At 40.3% G+C, this 21,166-nt stretch overlaps 1 protein-coding gene across 1 annotated transcript in view; it reads right to left on the reverse strand.

Moving 5' to 3' along the window:
- Positions 1 to 2,526: 2,526 nt before the first annotated feature.
- Positions 2,527 to 21,166, reverse strand: part of COLEC12 (collectin subfamily member 12) — a 95,928-nt gene continuing 77,288 nt past the window's right edge. Inside the window, exons 4-10 of the mRNA XM_040074507.2 lie at positions 16,003 to 16,101; positions 12,470 to 13,516; positions 9,892 to 10,380; positions 9,633 to 9,769; positions 8,819 to 8,928; positions 6,993 to 7,138; positions 2,527 to 5,799 (exon numbers count right to left, since the gene is read on the reverse strand). Coding sequence (XP_039930441.1) covers positions 5,780 to 5,799; positions 6,993 to 7,138; positions 8,819 to 8,928; positions 9,633 to 9,769; positions 9,892 to 10,380; positions 12,470 to 13,516; positions 16,003 to 16,101 — 2,048 coding nt within the window. The 3' untranslated portion in view covers positions 2,527 to 5,779. The remainder of the gene's footprint in view (positions 5,800 to 6,992; positions 7,139 to 8,818; positions 8,929 to 9,632; positions 9,770 to 9,891; positions 10,381 to 12,469; positions 13,517 to 16,002; positions 16,102 to 21,166) is intronic.

Here is a 21,166-nt window from a genome sequence, read left to right on the forward strand (position 1 = left end):
AGTAGAAGTCACACGCTGATCTATGAATTGGAGATTTTAATCTCTTGAAGATCAAGGACCTAAGTGTAACCTGAACTTAGATTCTACTCTGGTGAAAAACCAAGAATAAGTGTGCTTAAGCTCAGTTATACTGACTGATTTTTCTAATGCCTTATAAAATGTGTTACTGCCTTATAAAAAGCCAGGCACTTGTAGCCTACTCTAATTCAGTGGGAAACCACCCTTTATACCCGTTTTGTTGCTCTCTGTTCTCTTGCAACACTAACAAAAAAGAGCACGGAAACTTCCACCGCTCATCAAGATGCCCAGAGTGTCCTCAGATAATCCCGTGTGGGGCTGGAGGTGGGGTCAGAGCCAGGCTCTGTCATCAGGGCTCCCCAGCTGGTCAGAGGGATGTGATTGTTCCCAACCACTCCTTACAGTGTCTCAAGATGAATGGCTCCACACTGACCACTACAATTACTTGATGGTCCCAGGAGAGAAGCTGTTTAAGCTAAAGGGCAGCACTGGAACAAGAACAAATGTGTCTAATCTGGACATAATTGCATTCACACTGGTTATTAAAAGAAGATTCCTAATAAAGTTTCTGAAGAGCAGCCAAAATGATTAAAGGGACAAAGCAACCCCTAATTATTTTAAAAGTATAAGTTGGTATGTTTTTGGGAAGATTTGTTTAAGTTGAGCTGCAGAGGAGTCAAGATCTCTGCAGTCCTTTAACCTTGTTTCTGATCAAGGGGTGTTCTGGTAATTTAGTGTCAGGTGTTAGCTCTTACACACGCAGGACATTGCTCTACTCTGCTGGTGTTCCTCTGCTGTGATCACACTGCTCTCCAAAGCAGCAGCAGAAATGGATGCCTCCCATATGCAGGGTGATGGGGGAAGGACAACATTCTGTTTAATTTAGCACTGAAAAGCCCACTCCCCTAACTACGGTGTATGAAAAATAATTTGTTCTATGCCAATCTTGGTTTCACTGGAAAAAGTCACTTCTAAAAATCACCTACCTGATAAACAAAACCAACATCTCTAAAACAAGACATCAAAATGAATCACATTCTTGAAAATCTTCTATTTCTTCCAGTCACAAAATGGGGCTGGCAATACTTACATGCCTCTGGGAAGTTCTCTGGGTAAGAAAATCATCATGGCATGCAAGATCTTCTCCAAAAAGGGCATTATTTGCCTAGTAATTTGATTTTATTGTTTTGGTCTAAAAAAAACCTCAAGACATCTCCACACAAACTTTGTAGCGTTACACTGAGTTTATTTTGAAAATGAAATCAAAGAATTTTTTTTCATCTCTGAGCCAGATGGGAAGAAAAACCAAACGTATTCCACCATATGAAAGAAAACAGATGAGAGCTTTCAAAAAGTCTTTTTAGCCAAGATTTTTTTTTTTTTTTCCTCTCTCGCTAAACAGTATGGAAAAAATGAGGTGGAGATGCTGAATGAACAAATAGGCTCTGGTTTTAGGAAGGACTGGTTTCTGGGGAGCAAGGGTTTTGTTTGTTTGTAAAGGCAGTTTACTATCCCATTTATAGATGCTCAGGGTATCTCTGAGTGGGGTAAACACTGGGAACTTCTTCCTCTGGCTCCTCCCCAAGCCCTGGGGAGCCCGAGGTGTCCCAGCTGGGGGGAGTGCCAGGCATAGGCAGCTGTCCCACTGCTGGCCTCTCACCTGGGTGAGCCCCGACACCTGCACAGGGCAGCACAGAGCTTGCTCCGGGGACAGCTGGGTGCTCACGGAGGAGCCAACATCTCCGAATTGCACAGCCACGCACAGAAGTGAGGGAGGAAAACCAAAGCAAGTCTGGAGGCTGGGGCTGGAGACTTCTTGTTCCCTTTGGATGCTACAGATGTGTGAGCTGCTGTGCTCCTAGGCAAGGAGCCTGCACTGGGGAAAAAGTGGTTTTGTTTTCTCACATGTGGATCAACACAGCCACCTTCCCCTGCTCCTTGCAGATGAGTTTCTTCCCACAGCCAGTGGCTGCCCTGTGACCAGCTCCTCACCTTGCCAGTGATCAGACAATCTGCTACTTGCTAAAAGCAGAGTAGCTACTGGCCAGGAAATGAAAATTAAAAGAGGAGGTCAGCCATCAGAAAGAGGAACAGCAAGACCAGATCAGCCATTATAAACAGACAATTTAAGCCATCATAATGGCTAATGTGGGGACTGATGTGACTTAGTTCAGGACATCCCTCACCTGGAGGCTCATTTGAGGTGTTTGGTGTGCTAGGACAGTAAGCAGCAAAGGGCTTCAGCCCTTCTTAAAGGTCTTGTTCAGATCAGACCTTCAAAACCATGTTCCCAACTCCTATGTACTGCAAGAACAAGGCACTAAACCTGCAATTGTGGGATAAGATAGCCCCAGTCATGCTCAGAACCAGGAAGGTATAAGTGAAAAGGAAGGCATTAATGGGAAAAAGCTTAATCTGTTTGATTTTTAATACCTATGAATGTTCTGGCTCCACTTCTCTCTGATCTCCTTGTCCCTCTTGGTTACACACACAGGCACAGAGTTAACATTCATTTCTATGTCTCCGCTTAGTGATTCATTTATTGGACCATTTGCAAGTATTAATTATAGACAACAAAGGAAATGAGAGTTGAGATTTATAAGCTCTAATCAGCTGAAGGCATTTCCAAATAAATTAATGAAACAACTCAGAAATGACATTAAGAAATCCAGAACTTAATGTAAATCACAATGACTTTGTACGTTCTCTGCTTTTCCCTCTTTTTCTTCCAACAGTCCCAGTGCTTGCTAGGGTATATGAACTTGCATTTAATTTTATGTGAAACAAGGATGATGAGAATGTGTGCTCAATATGACAAATTACAATACTCATGCATAAGAAGGAAAGCAAAAACTCAAGCTGGGACAAAATAATTTGTGATCACTTAAAACTTTCCATACAACCTGCATTATTACTCAAACCATACAGAAAGATTTGATGGGGATGTTTTCCCATTAAGGAGTGGCAGGTCTGACTTTCATGACAATTTCTTGGCTGTCTTAACACTCTCTTGGTCCTCTCAGTGATTTCAATCCTTGTTGCCATTGGACACCTCTGTTTCCTTCCTGCAGGAATACTAGGTCAAAAGGATGGTCTGTCTCAGCACGCCTGGCTGCTCAGGCCGTATTTTAAGGATGACTGGACACGTCAGGCACGAAACTGCAGCATCCCTCTTAATCCAGTTTTGTCTAACAAATGCAGTGTTTGATTCAAGTGTGTGAACGGAGGGTGTGAGCCCAGTCACGTCTCATTTCTCAGTGTCCTCAGCTTGTCATTCCTCTGACTGGAGGACACTAGATAACTCTTGGATAATCTGATCTTGTGTATGTACCATCGTTGCTGTAGCTGAAGGAAGAAAAGGATGAAATCTGGGCAAGGAAGCAATACAGCTTGGGCTTAAACAGCATTTCTCATTCACTTCTTTTGGTGACAGAAGTCTGTGACATCAATAAAAAGCATGAAGAATGTAATTTAATGTGGTAGATGCTCAAAACAGGCTTATTTTACCTAAATAAGCCAACATTCAAAACAAAGGTAGCAGTGTGGTTCTTCAAGGCTCCACTCACCAGGGTTTGTGAGGCTCTCTGGGCATACAAAACACTAGTTTTGTACCTCATTATCCAAAAAATAGCAGTTTAACATTATCTCCATAGACAATGTGCAAATATATATGTAAACACTACAGCATGTCTCTACACACAACTCCTTGGTACAGCATGACAGTGCATGACAGAATCAAGTTGTATTCAAAACCTTATGAAAAAGCTAAAAGAAAAGGCTCACAAAATCCAGACTGTCTGAAGACAAGCCCTGCCTCCATGATGGTGACACAGGGTTTCTGCAGCTGTAATACATACACCTTTCACTTGTAATTAAGCAGATGGTATTTTTGTGTTGTTCCTGTCTCAAATCTAATTTGAATCCACAGGACAGATTCCCAAATGTAACATTTTGTGTATTTTGAAAAAAAAGACTATAATTGAAATTTAAAACACTGGAGGGGGAGTGTGAGCAGTAAATAAACAGCAGTCTTTAATTGGTTGCTCATAGGAGCAATATTTGAAAATTTGAAGTACAAAATCTTGTCTCTTTCCAACAGAGCTGGAGTATTTCAACAAACTTATCTGCATTCAGCCAAGGTAAATGGCAGGTCAGGAGGCAAAGGAAAAACAGCTCTCCTTCCCAAGAAGCCAAAACAACTTCCTTCATTGTAGAGCATGTGGCCATGAGAAAGGTATAAAAACTGGAAACAAATACCAAGTTTTCTGCTAATGAATTAACCTGCTAATTTTTTAAATTCCTGATAAGCAATATTGCTGCCTAAACAATGGCTCGTGGGACTGGGGAGGAAACTGGCTGGGTAATGATATAATCTCTTTCTGCTTTGCAGCATATTTTATTTTCTACTTTGTTTGGGAGAGAAGTACTGGTCCAAGAAAACAGAGAGATCAATTTACAAAGCACTTTGGAGAAGTGCAAGTTTATTAGACTTTCCTGAGTATGGCATGTTTTTCTCACCAAATCATGAAATCCGTCTTAAAAACAAATATTTCAGTGTGCGCAGCTTCTTTGTTTCTCTTTTCATAAAGTCTCTCACCTGCAGTGAAAGAGCTTGACCTGCAGTATGTGTGGCACCTACTGGGGTAGAATTCCTTATGAGAAGGAATGACAACATTCAAAAAGGATTATTAAAAATTGGAGATTTACTTCCATGGAATTTCCTCCTGAGTGGAAGGAATGTAGGCAGGCAGAAAAAAGGAAGGAAGGAAGGAAGGAAGGAAGGAAGGAAGGAAGGAAGGAAGGAAGGAAGGAAGGAAGGAAGGAAGGAAGGAAGGAAGGAAGGAAGGAAGGAAGGAAGGAAGGAAGGAAGGAAGGAAGGAAAAGCTTTTATTAAAATGGTCTTTCCATATTACCCCAATGAAACACTGGCTGTGATCTGAGCTATAATGAGTATCTAGTCCTTAGTCAACTTAGTTGTTACACATGCAGACTAGACTGCATACAGTAAGGAAAACACTATCTAAAATCTGCTTTTAAAGTTATTTAACCAGAACAAATCATCTGGGAAAGTAAAAATATTTCTAACTGGAAAAATATTTCTCTATAGCTGAGCTAGGCCTGACAGCAAACCTTAATGAATTATTAGTAACTTTATTGTTTTCTTTGGCCCCTGTGCACTATATTTGTAAAAAAAGTCAGTAAAAAAGAGAACAATTGTAAAAAGCAAATATTTTGTACAAAAATACAAAGTTTTAAAAGCTCTTAAAAGTATATTCCATATTATTGATAAGAGTTGGACTATATATATATATTTATATAAAATCTATATATTCGTGTATCTGTATAATTTTCCTACATTTGGGATTTTAGCAAATGAAGCAACTGTTTACACAGTTGCTTTATATGTTTTTCTCTATGAGTGACCAACAGTCTTACTCAGATTGATAGAATGTCTTTTCTCAGGAGACACAAGCTGCTTATGGATGTGGTTACTGGTTGGGAAGAAAATCTAAAACAGAATTAGTCCAACAGTATTTCCTGATGCTGAGGGTTGTAAGGCCTTAAATAATTACGGAATGCTGGAGAAGAGTTACTGCTGAATTTCTTGATGCTTTTAAATCAGTTTTCAGTGCTTGCTTTTTTCTGTTTTATTTATTTTTTTTTTTTCAATTTTTGGAAGTCAGTGTTGCTCTTTCCCAGGATTTTCTTCTTCTTTACATAAATTTCCTTGATATGAAGGTATCTGTAAAGTCACAGCCTATTACACTCCAAGAACTTGCTCTACAGGATAAGAGAAAACAAGAAAAACAAAGAGGAAAAAAAAAAATACTGAAAAATGCCTGTGAAGATTAAACAAATTTCCAAAAAGAAAACTTACAGAGATAAAGGTTAGTAAAAAATTTGAACAGACTCATATTCATGTCCTGTAAGTCTTAGAGGATAAATATTTGTAAACCTTGAAGTCTTCTTAAAATAACAAATGTATGTAGGAAAACCAGGGTAAGTCATATTGTTACTTACACTTGGTCCTTCCCTCTGGACATCCAAACAGAATTATACACACAAATCTTGTTCAGCGCTTAGTTTTGTCTTAGGGGACTATGGATGGGATGTAATTTTGGCTCTAGCTGACATTTAAGTCTGCCTTCACTGAAATTCAACTGACGAGCTTCCAACTGGAGGAGCCAGGCACCCTTGGCAAAGCAATGTTTAAACAGGAGATAACGTTTCAGGCAGAGCCCCACCATGGACACAAACACCAGCTCTGACCGCGTTCTGTGACGATGGGGACGGGCTCTAAGCAGCCATGGGAACCACCTGCCCTCTGCTCCTGCAGAAATGCCTGTGTCAACAGAAAGAGATGCCCTGCAGCAAACACCTGGATGACTGCTGGGCCACACTGGCAGTTTATGAGTCCTCCACTCCAGCTGCAACAGATGAGATGCTTATGGCCTAGGGACTCAGCTTCTCAGTCCCATGGGACATCTCCTGGCAGTGATGGGAATTTTGAGATCTCCTTAGCAGTCACCAAGTGCCTCCTGTTGCATAAACTTTCAAAACAAATTCTTTTTAGTTTTTGAAGGCTGGTTCATGAGCCACCCTAAGGCCAGCTCTCCCTGTTGTGTGGCCACTGACCCTGTAACAATAGCTTCCAGTGTGGGTAGGATCTGGAGCATGTGCCAAATCATCATCATTAGCATCCAAATTTTGTGCCCAAAATTTTAGGCATGTGTAAAGCCTACAGGAAATGGTCAAGATGCTGAGCATGCTGTGGCTATAGCCAGCTTCGAGGCTGCTTTTTCCAAATGCAATAAATCCAGCGTTTGCATCTGGATCTGAGTAGAAGTGTTCCACATGTGATTCCCTCCTTCCTTAACAAGGCACTGCCGTAGCATTTAGCCAAGATCTCACCTCTAGCTGTGGGACGTTTACTACGGGCAAGATGAAATATACAAATCAAGGGCCTTGCTTACCTTTGTCCATGTCTTTTTCACAAATGAAATTGTTAACATCTTCACAGTAGAAGTCATTCCAGAGCCCAGCATAGATCAACCCGGCGCAGTCTTCCCCTAGATCATGCCCATGACTCCAGTTATCAGGCTGCCCAGTTTTCCAGTTTCTTTCCACAAAAAAAAGCAAGAGATATGATTGCACAACACAGCACACATGGCAGGTTTTCACCACAAGAAATTAACAAAAACATCATGAGGTCTGTTCTGAACGGGAAATACACATTGAAACAAACAATACATGACTCTTGCTGAAAATGGAAAACAGATGTGTTACAGAGAAGGGAATCTATTTGGCCTCAGGCTGCCAAAACTCAGAGACCTAAATTTAGACCAATGAACTTTATTTTAGTTTCTGAGTGTAACATGCACACACACTGGGAGTGCTCTATGCTCCATGTGCATTGCTCCAAGCCTGCAAACACCGCACTCCCGCTGGCAGATGGGACTGAGAAGAACCCACGGGCTCCGAGGCACTGCCAAAATGGCAGCAGCTTGCCCTTGCTCACTGCAAAGGCACTCAGCCTTCTGACTGCACCAAAGGTGGGCATCTTGGGAGGAACAGCAAAGATCCATGTGTTTTAGGGACACATGCTCAGATGGGAAGGGAATTCTATAGACTTTTAAGAAATGCACATAGTATATTTACACACGTGTTTTGAGATCATTAGCTTTGATGGCAAAATTGAACGTAGGAAGTAAAAAATCTTGCAGCAAGTGTTTCCTCATCCTGTTTTTGTTTAATGAGTGAGAAACACTTCCAAACTCAGGACTTAAAAGCTCCATTTTCTTAAGAAACAGGTTGTTGAAGGGAGCTTGTGATTGCTGGCTGACACAGTCCAAGCTCAGCTAAAAAATATGCCTGCATGACATAGAGCATCCAATCAGAAACCTGGAAGGACACACAGCTTTCCAGAAGTAACGAAATACTCCAAAAATCTGTAACAAACATCTCTGAGGTTATGACAGAGCACCTAAAACCATGGTGTAGTGAAAATCTACTAAAAGCAGCACCTTTACAATCAGTCACAGTGCTGCCATAAAGAGGAAGAAAGATGAAAATGGGAAAGGAGAAAAAAAGGGAAAATATTATGGCTCATTTGAAATGAATCTGACTTTTTCCATGTTTTTCATCTAAATGAACACCAGTGAGATCACAGCTAATAATTTCGTAACATCTGACTATGTAGCCTGTTTTTCTGAAGCACAGCATGTTCAGATGTATAAACTCTTTACTCTACTCCTCAGTATTAAAAATTTGGGTGGTTGCAATCTGTTCCATTTAGGACAAATTAGGTGTAGCCCTAGGATTCCTGGAAAGCTGCCAATTCAGATCTCAGCTGGCCAAAATATAGACGCCCTCATTTCATGCATTTTCCTTATTGTTAAATGCTTTCCACTTGGATTTGTGGTTTAGATAAAGACTGGTCATTTTTTATCAGAATGAGTAGTCTATTTATAGCCAGTTGTAATGCAAATAAGGAAAATTCAAACCAAAACAGTAAAACTGTGCTTTCCATCTCAGCTTTGTAATAAAAGTCAGAAGCAAAAGTTTTGGCAAGAAACACTGTGCTGCGTAGTTATGTGATTCCTTCATTCAACATTCAGTTTTCTTCCTGGCAAGGAAAGGAATCCTTGTGCACGGAGAAGGAAGAGAGAAAGAACCCCAGCACCCTCAGTAACAAATTAAATTATTGGAATCTACAACCATCTGTATCCATTAGATAATTTCTAGATGCTGCTTTTAGAAGTGCCAGCAAGAGTGATAGCATTGCTTTTTATTTACGTACGTGTAAACTGGTAAGGATCCATCCAACCATCTCCATTCATTTTCCTTCTCTGAATCTGTTAGTCCAATCCAGAAGCTGCCTTTCCCAAAAATCTGCCTGTTTATCCATTGCTGTGAAAGAAAAATCTTAGTCCATAACAAGGACAACCGTCTTTGGAGCCAATAAACTACAATGGTTTCATAAGCCTCTTGTTATTAGAATAGGGAGGGCCAGAGAAATTTTTCTAAGCCGATTTGTTTCAGGACCCCTTGCCCAGACTAGAATCCCTTTCAACATTTGCAATGAGGTAGAGAGAGCTAGGCATGAAAATTAAGTTGACATAAAGTCACAGCTAATATCTTATAGATAAAAATTGAAAAAACCCCAAAGAGTAAGGAACTGTACCTTGACATCCCCACTGCCATGCTGAATAGTATTAAAAATATAGTTAGATTAAAGATACTTTTGAATCATACTAGTCAGATAATTTAAAATTAAATTATATTTACTGCTGCAAAAAAATACTTTGATAGTACACAAGGCATAATGGATTCCATCTTTAAAGGTTAGAAACTTCTACAATTCTCAGCAGCTTTTCTGACTGCTCTGTCCCCACCACCTTCAGGGCCAGCATCAGTTCTGCTCACACTACCCTTCTGCACAGGGAGAAGCTGCTGATCAGGAAAGGGTAGACAAAATTCTAGGTCAATCAATGCGTCAATCAATTCATACTAAATGAATTCATGGTGCTCTCAGATTTCCACTATCTTGTGGCTTCTACATCTTAAACAACTTCAAATTCCTTCCTTGAAAAACAGGAAGAGACGATAATTACCTGCTCCTCTCTGTTGTTGATGATAACCAAGTGCGATGCTTTCCCTTCACAGAATAACTTTGCGTCTTGAAAAAATTCTCTTTCAACTGAAAAGTAGTAGCACTTTTCCAAATAGTTCTTCCAATGGGGAGAACAACCTGTGGTGTGAATGTTTTTTGTGTTAAGCCTGTTACTGGTAACCCAACAGAGCAGTAACGGGGCTTGTAACAAATGGAGGAACCCACACCCATCTACAGCATGCAGCGTGTTGATGGCTTACCATTAGCCTCGGGTACGGGCGTAGGTTGACTCTGCAGTGCCATTGGCATCCCTGGACCTGGCGGCCCTGGTGGGCCAGGGGGGCCCTTCGGACCAGGCAGCCCAGGGACTCCAGGTAGTCCAGTTAGTCCTCGCGGTCCTGGTAGCCCTGGGCTTCCCACAGTTCCTTGCAGGCCTTGAAATCCTGGTGGGCCTTGAGGCCCTGGCGGACCATCCTTGCCTGGTGGCCCTGGCGGCCCTGGGTCTCCGTTTGGTCCGGGCAGACCTGTCTTGCCAGGAGAACCTCTCTGACCTTTGGAGCCAGGCGATCCTCTTGAACCTTTCCCTCCTTTTTCTCCTGGTGGCCCGGCTGGCCCAGGTGGGCCCTTCTCACCTGCAGGTCCTGGTGGTCCGGGCTCTCCTTTCTCTCCTTTTTGTCCTTTTAGGCCAGCGGGGCCAAGAGGACCTTGAGGGCCCCTGTCACCTTTAGGTCCCCTTGGACCAGGAGGGCCTGAAACAACGTAAACATGCGAAGTGGGGATTTGCACAGAAAATGAAACAAAAAGCCCGCGTGGGGTGGGCTTGTTTAATACACCTCAGACCAGCGCCACTGGATATTTAACAACACAGAAACTGGGCTAACAGCTGCTTTCATCAGTGCTTGTAATAGTGCAGCTGCTTTCCAGGTCTGATATTGAGACATTAATTTTGAAGAATTAAGGATTTTTAGGAAAGTTAAGATAATAAGTTGCTGAATTAGCTGAAGTAGATAGGTAAGCTTTGTTCGCAGTTAACAGAAGCCGGATCTTAGATAAGCTGTCGCAGATTTAGTAACTCATTGCTTGTCAGCTTTATGTTTATGTAGCTGTGCTTGTAACAAAAAACCAAAATGCGGTAAATAAGATATAAGATAACTGCAGACTTCCTGCTTAAAGAACCCATTCAACACAGGAAATTGTAAGTTCTACCAAGGATTCTTTGTCAGGAATGCATTGAAAAGGTAGAAGGATCAGGACGAGGAAGACTTATCTTACTTCCTCATTTTGGGTGACCCCTCCCCAGAATAGACCTCCGACTCATTTTAAGAAACAAACTACGCATGCTTAATAGCCTTTTTGCCAATTAGCATACAAAGCGAAGAATGGGAGGTGAGAAGGGTATGAATATGTATTTGTATTTGGGGTATTCAACACTTTTGTAAATAAAAGGCTTTGTAATTACCTGTGAACATTAGGGAAATATCTCACGTGCTGCCCGGCCGTAATACTTTCTAACTTTAAACTGTTAGAGAGTTTTTGTCCGTCACAGTTGGGTATTGATACTAGATCAATACCCATATTTCTTTAATAAGTCAGTATACTGTTGTTCTTTCCTTGACTTCCATAAAATACAGGATACAGAAAATACTCTGACACACCCAGTCATGTGAACTGGACAGTGACACTGTGCCCCAGGTGACCAGCCAAGGGGCCAGTCTCTGCAAAACTCTGTGCACTAGCCTCTACCAGTTTGTGCACTAGCGTCTACCAGTTTGTGCACTAGTCCTGTATGTTGGTGGTCATGTTCCCTCACTCTGCCACGCTCCCCCTCTCCTTTTAGCCTCATCTCTGTTCTTAGACCCAGGACTTCTTCTCCTTATCCTGTTTGTTGGTCTGTCAATAATGGGGTGTCAAAAAGAGACAAAATGACAGTGAGCAAAAGGCCAACTGTGGGAAAGACCAGAAGTTGCAAATTGGCCAGCTCTAACAAGACAGGAAACAATAACCCACAAGAGGAAATGGCAATACTGTGACAGCAATAAACAACAAAACAATTTGGGATTCTGTTAATGGATGAGCAAATCCCTTGTCAATACCTTCCCATCCCCAGCACCAATCTACATAATTCAAACCCCTCTGGAGACAGATTTCCAAGCTGGAATCATTTAGGCCTGGTTGAAATGAGAACGGTTAAGGTTACTGACATGTAATCTTGGCTCTAATGCAGCCTTAGTTTATTTGGAACTATGGATTTATATTTGTGATTAGTTTTATACTGGTTCACCTCTGATTGGAAATAAGAGTGTTCTTTTCATTTGGGATAATATTTGGCTGGGAGAAACCTCCTAAACTTGATGCTATTTCTTTCTGGAGAAAATAAAGCATCCCTGGATTAAAAACTAAGCAAAGTAGGATGTTTTCTGGCAGACTAACAACTGGCTTAAAGTGAAATAGCAACTTGTTTTTAAGTAAGGGTGGACCTTTCTGGGAATAGTCCAACATATATTTTTTAGCCATTTCCTTCTTACTGGGGATTGGTTTCTTGACGTTCCACACCTTCGCTCACTTATTTTAGAAACTAAATCAAAAGCAGATCCGGTCAGTCAGTCAGCCAGAATAAAATTTTGCTAAGTCAGAACCTTCTTTCATAACATCCCCATTTTAGCTATGTAAAAAAGGCATAGAAAAAATAGTATGGAAAATTCAAGCTACACGTACATTTCAAAAGTTTAGGATTAGATAATGGAAAACCCCAGGACTCTGTACCACCGTGCACTAACTTCCACTAAAGAAGTAATGCAAGCAGGAATTCACAACACACACATTAGGCAAGCTGCATACCTTGTAGGATAGTGAAGTTTTTGATGAGCTGGCCATGTTTGGAATCCACCAGCTTCATTTCTTCCATAATTACTGACAAATTGGCAACTTCAACATCTAACCTTGACCTCATCAAATCCTGTTGCACCTTGAGAGATGCAGAGTCTATGCGAATATTTGCTAGCGTGCTGTTCATAAAAATCAGCTCATCTGAGTGTTTACTTAAAGTGTCCGTACAAGTTGTCCTGACCTCATTGAGATTGCTCGTCAGTGTCCGTAGGTGATGAGCAGTGTAGCTGATGTTGCTGATGATATTGACTATGTCAGTTTCGAAGACCTGGAACCTTTCTTCCAGATGGCTGAATTTGGCAGCAGTTCTGTTTTCATCTCCTTTATGCTGTTCCTGGAGATCCTTTAGACTTTGTTCGTTGGCTTGGGCAATTGTGGTGATGTTCTCCATTTGCCCACTGAAGGAGCTGAACTGGTTGTTCATATCTTCAAGTGTATCATTGTTGGCTTTTGCCATTGCTGAGTTGTTGGCAGCCAAAGCCTGTAAATTGTGTACTTTCTCCTTAAGCCAGTCAGTGTCCTTCCGGGCCTGAAGGACAACCTGCTGCAGATTTTGAAAGTCATTCTTGATTTTTAGAATAGCTGAGCTTGTGTCTTCCATTGACTTCTGTAAGACACTGATAAGATTTCTTTGCTGTATTTGAGTCAGGTTTAAATTGTTCAGGCTCATGATGACCACATTATGAGAATGCTCTTGGCTTTGCAGGTTTGTTTGTATATTACTTGTGTCTTGTTGAAGATTGTTGATATATCCAGTATATGCCTGAAGAGTCTTATTGACACTGATGATCATGAAAGAGTTACTATCTAAGGCACTTTTCATTTGGCTCTGTCTTTCATCTAATACATTTCCAGACTCTTGCAGCTTTTCCAGTGTGTCTTTGTTTCTGGTAGTTTTCTCTGCAATGTCATGAAGTTGCTGACGAAGAGCCAGAATGTCAGATCTGAAGCTAGACAGTTCAGTGTTAGTATTCAAGGCTTTTTGTCCAGCTTGGTCATCTGTTGTACAGGAATAAAAAAAAGAAATGGAAAGGCTTTAGATTTTTTTTTTTTAAACACAGTATAAAACAGCACAGTGTATTTTAAGAACAGTCAGGTTGTCAAACAGTTCAGTAGAACTTTTATGCTATCTTTTCCAGTAAAGAGAAACCACTAAGCAAAGTTCTGCCTCTAGACAGAAAAAAAAGCAAGGAGGAATTGATGGAGACCTTGTGTCTTGCTGAGGAGAACCAAACAGTGATTCTATCATCACAAATAGAAAAAACTATGGTTAGAAACTGATGAGTATATGCAGTCAAGAATGCTATGTTCTGAATGAAAACTGAATGGGAAACAGAATTCAAAACATTAAAGAGGTATCAGCAAGTGTAGGTTTTGAAGCTACAACTGGATTTTGCTGAAAGCTCAGAAGTTTATTTTATCTGTTAATGCTTTTTTTCTTCTTTTCATTGCAAGTGGAATACCTTCATTGTGTTTTAGTACATATAGTTCCAATTTTTAAAATATTTGGTTTAGTTTTAAGTAAGTTCTCATACTTATTTTAAAGCAATCTGGGTTAGAGACAAAAGCTTTGCCAGCAGGCTACTTTAGACATGTAAGAATAAGATATGTTTCTGGCTTTCTCTCTAATACATTACTATTGCTTTCAATGGCATTTATTTTGCCATTATTGCTTCCTCATGTTCTGATTTTGAGGAAGACAAAACCTTTAATCTTTGAGGAACCTCTCTGCTTGTGCTTACATTGCCCTATGGAATACTTCTGTAAGCTTGTCCAAGTATGATAAAGCATTTGAGATTGCACAGCCTATCATCCAGAACATAGAAACCAAGGAAACAAGCAGTCGATACTTGCTTTCAGGAAAGACTCCCTTGCTTGACCTCAACCACTTCACTACCCATACATTTTTGTCCTCATCTAAGTGTAGCTATATTTATGAATTAGACAGTCTGAAGTCCATAATTTCAGATGATGCCAAGAGAGAGCAGTATGGTTTTTGTAAAATTACAGTGAATACAGCTGTGCATGTTGCTTTTGTCTGGTGCGATTGAATGAGTCATGATGGCAAACGTCAAATGATGCCTTGCGAGACTTCAGACTGAAGTGTTTATGGAGTCTTTTGCGGATGGACATTTTCCTGAGCACAGTTCCTCTCCCTGCCACTTCTTTCGCTCCCAGATCTTCTCAGCTCTGACTCTATGTTTACCTCTTGGTGATAGCTTATATTATACCGTGTTCCTCACACAGCTCTGACAACTGCCAGGTCCACATACAGCAAATCCCTGAAGGCCTGTCTTCCATTCACCACATGCTTTTATCCTTCCAGCCCTACAGCACTTCTCTTACTTTCATGTCCCCTACTCAAACTGCTCCAGAACTTTCCTAACTTCCTCCATGACAAGTCCACTTAAATGAGAACTGATAATCCTGAGCATCTCACTGGCCATCCATCCAGCAGTTTGTAAAAATATGTGGGCATGAAAGAAGCAAAAGTGCTTCAAGTCATGAAAATTTAATCAGCATAATATAATAACCCAAATAGAATCCAAAAGGTTGCATGAGCTTTTAAAGTGTAACATTTACTTCTGTAAATGTGTCAGTAAAAGAACATGTTGCTGAATTAACCCACATCTTTGAATTAAATGCAGCGTGCAAATACTTTAGAAGCTCCTTTCTGAGGGAAAAAAGTTGTAAAAATCTATACTCAAGCTGAAAGCAAGGAAGTTTTCCTATAAATACATCTCAATATATGGTTTACAAAACTAGACAAAATTTATTTCAAGAATCACATGTATGTATGAGTATAATAATACTTCTACAATAAAAACTATGTGTAGGAAGAAAAGTAAAAATGTACACTTAGAGAGAAGAGTCTTTATCCATCTTTTTTTTTTTTTTTTTTTACATCTTCCTGAAAAATGAGAACTTTGATAGCACTTGGGAGACTCAAAGAGATAACAATCTTTCGTCCTGTATTCCCTGAAATGATCAAGAAACAATTTATGGAAGTAATAGACTTGCGTCAGACATATGAATTTTGAATAAATGATTATTTGTGTACCTTGCAAAATGGCGTTCAGTTTTGAATCTTAATTGCTAAAACAGCATCAGGATGACTGGGTGACAGGTGCTCATTATATGTAGAATCTTTTGTGCTGTAGAACAGCTTCTGCTATGTTTTACATCTCTTCCTCAGAGAATATTCTCTCCTGAGGACAACATTTAAGGGTCTCTTTATTTAAATATAATTGCTTTCAGAGTGACTTCAGTGGGAACTGTACATTTTGAAGTATTCTTAAAATGCTCTTCTAAGTGGAGCTCATCTATACTATTTTTAAGTACTTTCCCAAGTACTTGAGAAACTAGAGTGGAAGTGCTGTATCTTGTCATAGGCAGAGATTTTTCAGACAAATCTCCTGCCTCAGTCTGCCAGGAGAACACCCCAGGTCCCTAAAACAAAGGGGCTTTGCTTGTGTGTAGATTACCTAATTTCTTCAGATCACTCTCCACTTCTGTGAGCTTTTCTGTGTATCTTCTGTGGGATGTTTCCAGGCCACCTGTCACATTGTCCATTTTTTCTACAACTTGGGGAGAGAGAACAGTATGTCATGGAAAGAAGAAAAGGGAAATTATGAAAAAAGGCTAGTAAACAATAAAGCAAAGAAACCCCACACCACTACCACCAAACAGTAAAAAAAAGAAAACCCCTTAAAATTGCCTTGCTTGCCATTACACTCTGCTGTTGCTCTGTGAAATGTTGGAAGGATGAGCTCCTATTTGCTGATGGACCCAGAGTTATTCTACTTCTTCAGTCTGCCAGCAGTCCATAAACAGTTTTTTTGCCCATGAGCAATCTTTCTCCTGAATGAGGAAATCCCTCTTTGTGGATTTTCCTCACAAAGTCCTTTTCTTTTAACAGTATTTCCATGCTTCAAGCACAGTGCTGTGTGGCAAAGGACAACTGATTTCTAAAGGCTCAGATGTGTGAAAGAAGACTTCCTTTAATTTTGCTATGAGCCATTTCTCCTTAAAAAGAAATGAGTTGTTGTTGTTGTTTTTTTTTTTTCCCATGCCTTTTCATAAGTAAAAGTTGCCACCTGGATAGCAAACTTAGGACTGAGATAGTAATTACTAAATTTTTTGGGGGGTGTTAAACATATTGATAATGGTACAGATCACTCAAAACAGTCTTGAAATAATTCTGCCTCATTAAGATTGAAAGGATGGTCATTCAGGAAGTGCAGATTTATGACTGATGTGCCCTTTATTTTGTAATGCCTGAGTACTTTTCTTCTCACTGAGACACTCAATTATTTGATGAAATTAATATGGGAATGGAAAAAACAGAGCAACAAATAAACAGCCCAGGGTGGTTTCCAGTGGCAAAAATGTGAAATTGCTTGCAAGGTTAGAGGTAGCCTACAGCTTTCGTACCAAACTTTGTCTAATAGCCTTTTGCATTCAAGCCACAACTGCGAGTAGAAATTGCTTCTCATCATGCTTCTCATCTCTCATTATTTAGTCCTTTTGCTACACTGGGAGTGGAATGGGTCTGTCACAAGCCTGGGAGAGGCTACACGAGTTATTGTGCCAGATCCTCCTTTCAAACAGAAGAAAGAAAGTGTTTCCCATGTTTTGAGGTTCTGCAAACCTGTGTAGGGGAGGGGTACTTCTAACTATTTCTGTCTGTGAAATGATCTGCAGCTAGGAAGTCTCATAAAAATTGTTGCTATGTAAAGATTTAGGTTTTCATGAGAAGTGAAATTTAGGGAACTTTCACTGCTTTTGAGCAACCACATGAATCCCAGACCTTTAAAGTGCATTCCATCACGTGATCCTTCTTAATTAACTTTTGCATTTGTCTTTCTGATTCTGGATACCACAGTTACACATGAGGCTTTCACTGCTTCCCCAAAACCAACATGAGGAAAACAGACCAAGACTATCTAATGCAACAGCACTGAGGAGCTACAGCAGCAAAAAAGTCTCAGGGTCTTCAGAGAGACCATACACCCTTGGGTGAATTACCTGCCTGCTCCTTTCTAGGCTGCAAACAAGCCACTAAAACAAAGACTCTACTGTGTGTGCAGTCAGTCAGAGTGTGGCTTTCTGTATTTCAGATGATGACAGATTTCTTGCTAAACACCAGACCCAGGCTACAATAGTGGCTTTGCTTTTTCAGAGGGACAGTTGCTCAATACCGTCTGCTTTAGAAAGCATTTTTCTCCCCATTAGAGCACTTATTTTTCACTGGTTCTTCTGCCCATTAAAGTTGTCAAAATGCTATATGCCATTTTTCCTAAATGAAGCCAGAGTTGATTCACTGTTTGTCCTGCCTTGCTGTCTTCCAGGCTGGAGCCTAGATCAGCAAAGGTCCTTCAGCTACTTCTGACACTCCGCTGATACATGTATACACCTATGCATCACTTGCACTGAGAGTGAGGACTTGGCTTTTCCTTCTGGCTCTAGGCAGCTCCTTATTCAGTCTGTGGTGTTCTCCTTTATCTACACATAGTCACTGCTAGGGCACTTAGAGCACCCTTATGAAATCATCTGTATTTAAAAAGCAGGCCTAATTCAAGTGGTTCTGCTGAACCTGTGGCTTGACTAGCAATGTCACATCACCTATAGCTCTTGTCAATTCAGATTTAGTGTAATATTCAACTGTTTTCTCCAGTTATGCAACACATTTGGGGTTGGCAAATGAATATATATTATCAATAATTAAAGAAAATGTAATTTCTTCCTCTTGCTGTCCAAATGTCCAAAAATGAATGCCAATTTGTACTTTAGATCTGAAGTTTGTAAAACTAAACTATCATATAACAAGTATGTTTTTATGATTGAATGAAATCTAACGCTGGAAGCTTGAGTTAAAATATAACCCTGAAGAGTCCAAAGCAAATGAAAACAGCAGTAATCCTGTCAATAAGTAGTTGTCTGGCAGTTAAATGAGACTGAACAGAAGTAATTATACAATAGCATATGGTATTTTCATTGTTCAAAGTGAAAAAAAACCCAAACCATCCAACTCTAGCAGCATAAACAGAAGAGGTCTCTGCAAACGTGATGGCAGGGTTAGCTCAAGGGCATCTTTCCCAACACCATCCCATAGATGAACCAATGCATGTATTTGCTTTATCCCACTGGGGTGGGATCTTAGCCTTCATGCTCAAACAAATAATGGGTTTGGGGAACTTGATCCCTGCCCAAACTCCTTCCCAAAGCAGGTTGTAGCTTATTTGCTTTTCTTGTTATTCCCCTGCAAGTGGAAAGGATGAAATCTGGGAGAGAATGAGTAGTGAGAGGCCAATGATGGGTTTTGTTTTTCTTGATGTCAAAAGAGGTCATATGGTCCAATGCCCTGTTATTGGGAATGTCTTTCCTTCTCTGGTAGGAGCTCCCACCACCATCTCCGGATAGAGCCTTCAGTGGTAGGTGATCATATGGAACACTCTCAGAAGTGAAAGTCAGTCTCTAGCGAGTGCCCCAGACTTGAACAGCCACTTTCCACCTTCTCCAGAAAAAGGCAAACAGGCAGATCAGCTGTAATATCCCACACTAAAGGCCGCTCTGCTGCTCCCAACAATCTGACCGCTCTCAAAAAGGCAAAGTTGTGTATGTCTTAACTTGCTTTTGGTTAACTTCACCTTAATTCACAGCTTGGTCTCTCTGCATTGTCATCTCAATTTCTGACAAGATCACAGTGGAATATGTGGTGAAAATCCTCTAAAGGAAGCCAAAATTTCAAGTAGTTGCTGACCAGAACAGTGAGGACTGTCTGCATCTAAGCCACTATGACAAAATGTGCCATCTCACCAGGATGTGTTGGCCCCACGTAATGGCAGGCAAACTATGTCTGGGAGACAGATAAAAGAAGTAGATGAAAATCATGGTGGGCATTACTCAAGAAACTTAAAATGAGGACTGACTAGAGAATAAAATCTACCAGAAATTCAAGCTGCAAGCATTCCCTTACTGGAATGAGTCACAGGAATATCATTCATCTTCAACAGACTAATCTGACATTGGCTGGTGCCAGAAAAATTATAACTGTTGTTTTCACTTAATTTAATAAAGAATGTGCAAAAACTACGGATTGCTTTATTAGTGTTTTAAACAATAATTTGTCTTCTCAGAGCAGAAGAATACTAAACTTGCCTCGTTATTCCTTGATGTTTTGTTTCCTTGCTATTCATTCATGTTTTGGTTTCAGGTTTCTCCAACATACTATATAATTTTTACCACTAGTTTGGAGGTTTGTTCTGTGTTGACTTTGCCTCCCATTGAGTTACTTTTTTGCTTGCCATATTTAATCCACTGATTAGTAGTTTTAACATTTTAAATCACACAGGATATTTAAATTCAATGTAGGAAATGAAAGTTTTAAAAGTAGTTTTGGGCTTTATAAACATAAGTGTAGGAGGCAAATTTAATGGAAACTCAGCTAAGAGACTGAAAGAATCCCTGATACCAGCAGAATTCCTTCTTTCAGTGTAATACTGCAGTAAAAAAGACAAGACAAATTCTGATACAGAGAGGAGAGTTCAAGAACTCTATACTTGTATTCTGAGTTTTGTTCTTCCTTTAAGGCCTTATCCCTTCTCAACAATCAAAACTATTGCAGTAATTCATTTGAATATGTACTGTCAGCTGGGGTTTTATTTAACTTATGTTTTCCCTGCAAATTAGCACATAGGAACCCTGAAGAAAAAGCTCTTAAACTGCTGGTACAGAGGGCAGAATTAATGCCTGACATATGGCCATTTGCTGCTTGGTGTTACAGAAGGAATACTTGGATTCAATAAGACTTCTGTCTCTTTGTTTCTTTTCCTTGGCATTCAAATGTTGCAGTCACCAAGCTGGTGAGTAGTGGAGCAGCAGTCACCAAAATGTCATAGGATCTGCAAGCAAGATACGCGTTATCCTCCTTCCTACGATCCCTTTTACATTTATTTGTGGAAGAGGGGGATTCTTTTGTCCTTGTCTTGGATAGCTGTGATTTGGTACTGCTATGACAGAAAGACTCATCCCGGGTGAGTGACTGCTCATTCAAAGAAGGAAGTTTAGGTATGAGTGAAGCAAAGTTTGAACCCCAAGAAGAGCACAAAGCCTGGGGAAAAGATGGTGCTAGGGGCCCCCATAGAGAAACCTTGAAAACAAAATTGAAATGAGGAAGACAAACTCCTTCTCCCAAAGTCTTCTGGACAGTTTCCTTATTGGTACTGCTTCCTCCACACATGAAATCATTTGCCAGAACAAGATAAAGAACAGTAGTCTCTCCAGCTTGATACGCTGCATCCGAAGCTGAGTGAGGGCCGAGTCTTCTGGGAAGTCCCAGAGCTGACAGCTTTATATAAAACACTTGAGGGAAATTCTACTAAATCCCAGTCATTTAGTGGCTGGGTTAAGTGTGGAAAGATTTCCATTCTCCTCTGATGTAAGCAGTTCTCTGCAGATTTATATCTGCAAAAGGCCTCCCCTAATCCATGCGACCAAATGTACTTATATTGATAGATCATGAATAAGCTTTTGTCCCTCAAAATCTGACTTCCAGAGACCAGTTACTTCAGGAGACATGTTCACATAGAGGTACTGCATTTTTTTTTTTTAATATTTGATGTAAATTTGCCACCTTCTGTCTGTTTT

The sequence above is a fragment of the Hirundo rustica genome, chromosome 1 (genome assembly GCF_015227805.2).
Source record: "Hirundo rustica isolate bHirRus1 chromosome 1, bHirRus1.pri.v3, whole genome shotgun sequence".
NCBI classification, from domain to species: Eukaryota; Metazoa; Chordata; class Aves; order Passeriformes; family Hirundinidae; genus Hirundo; species Hirundo rustica.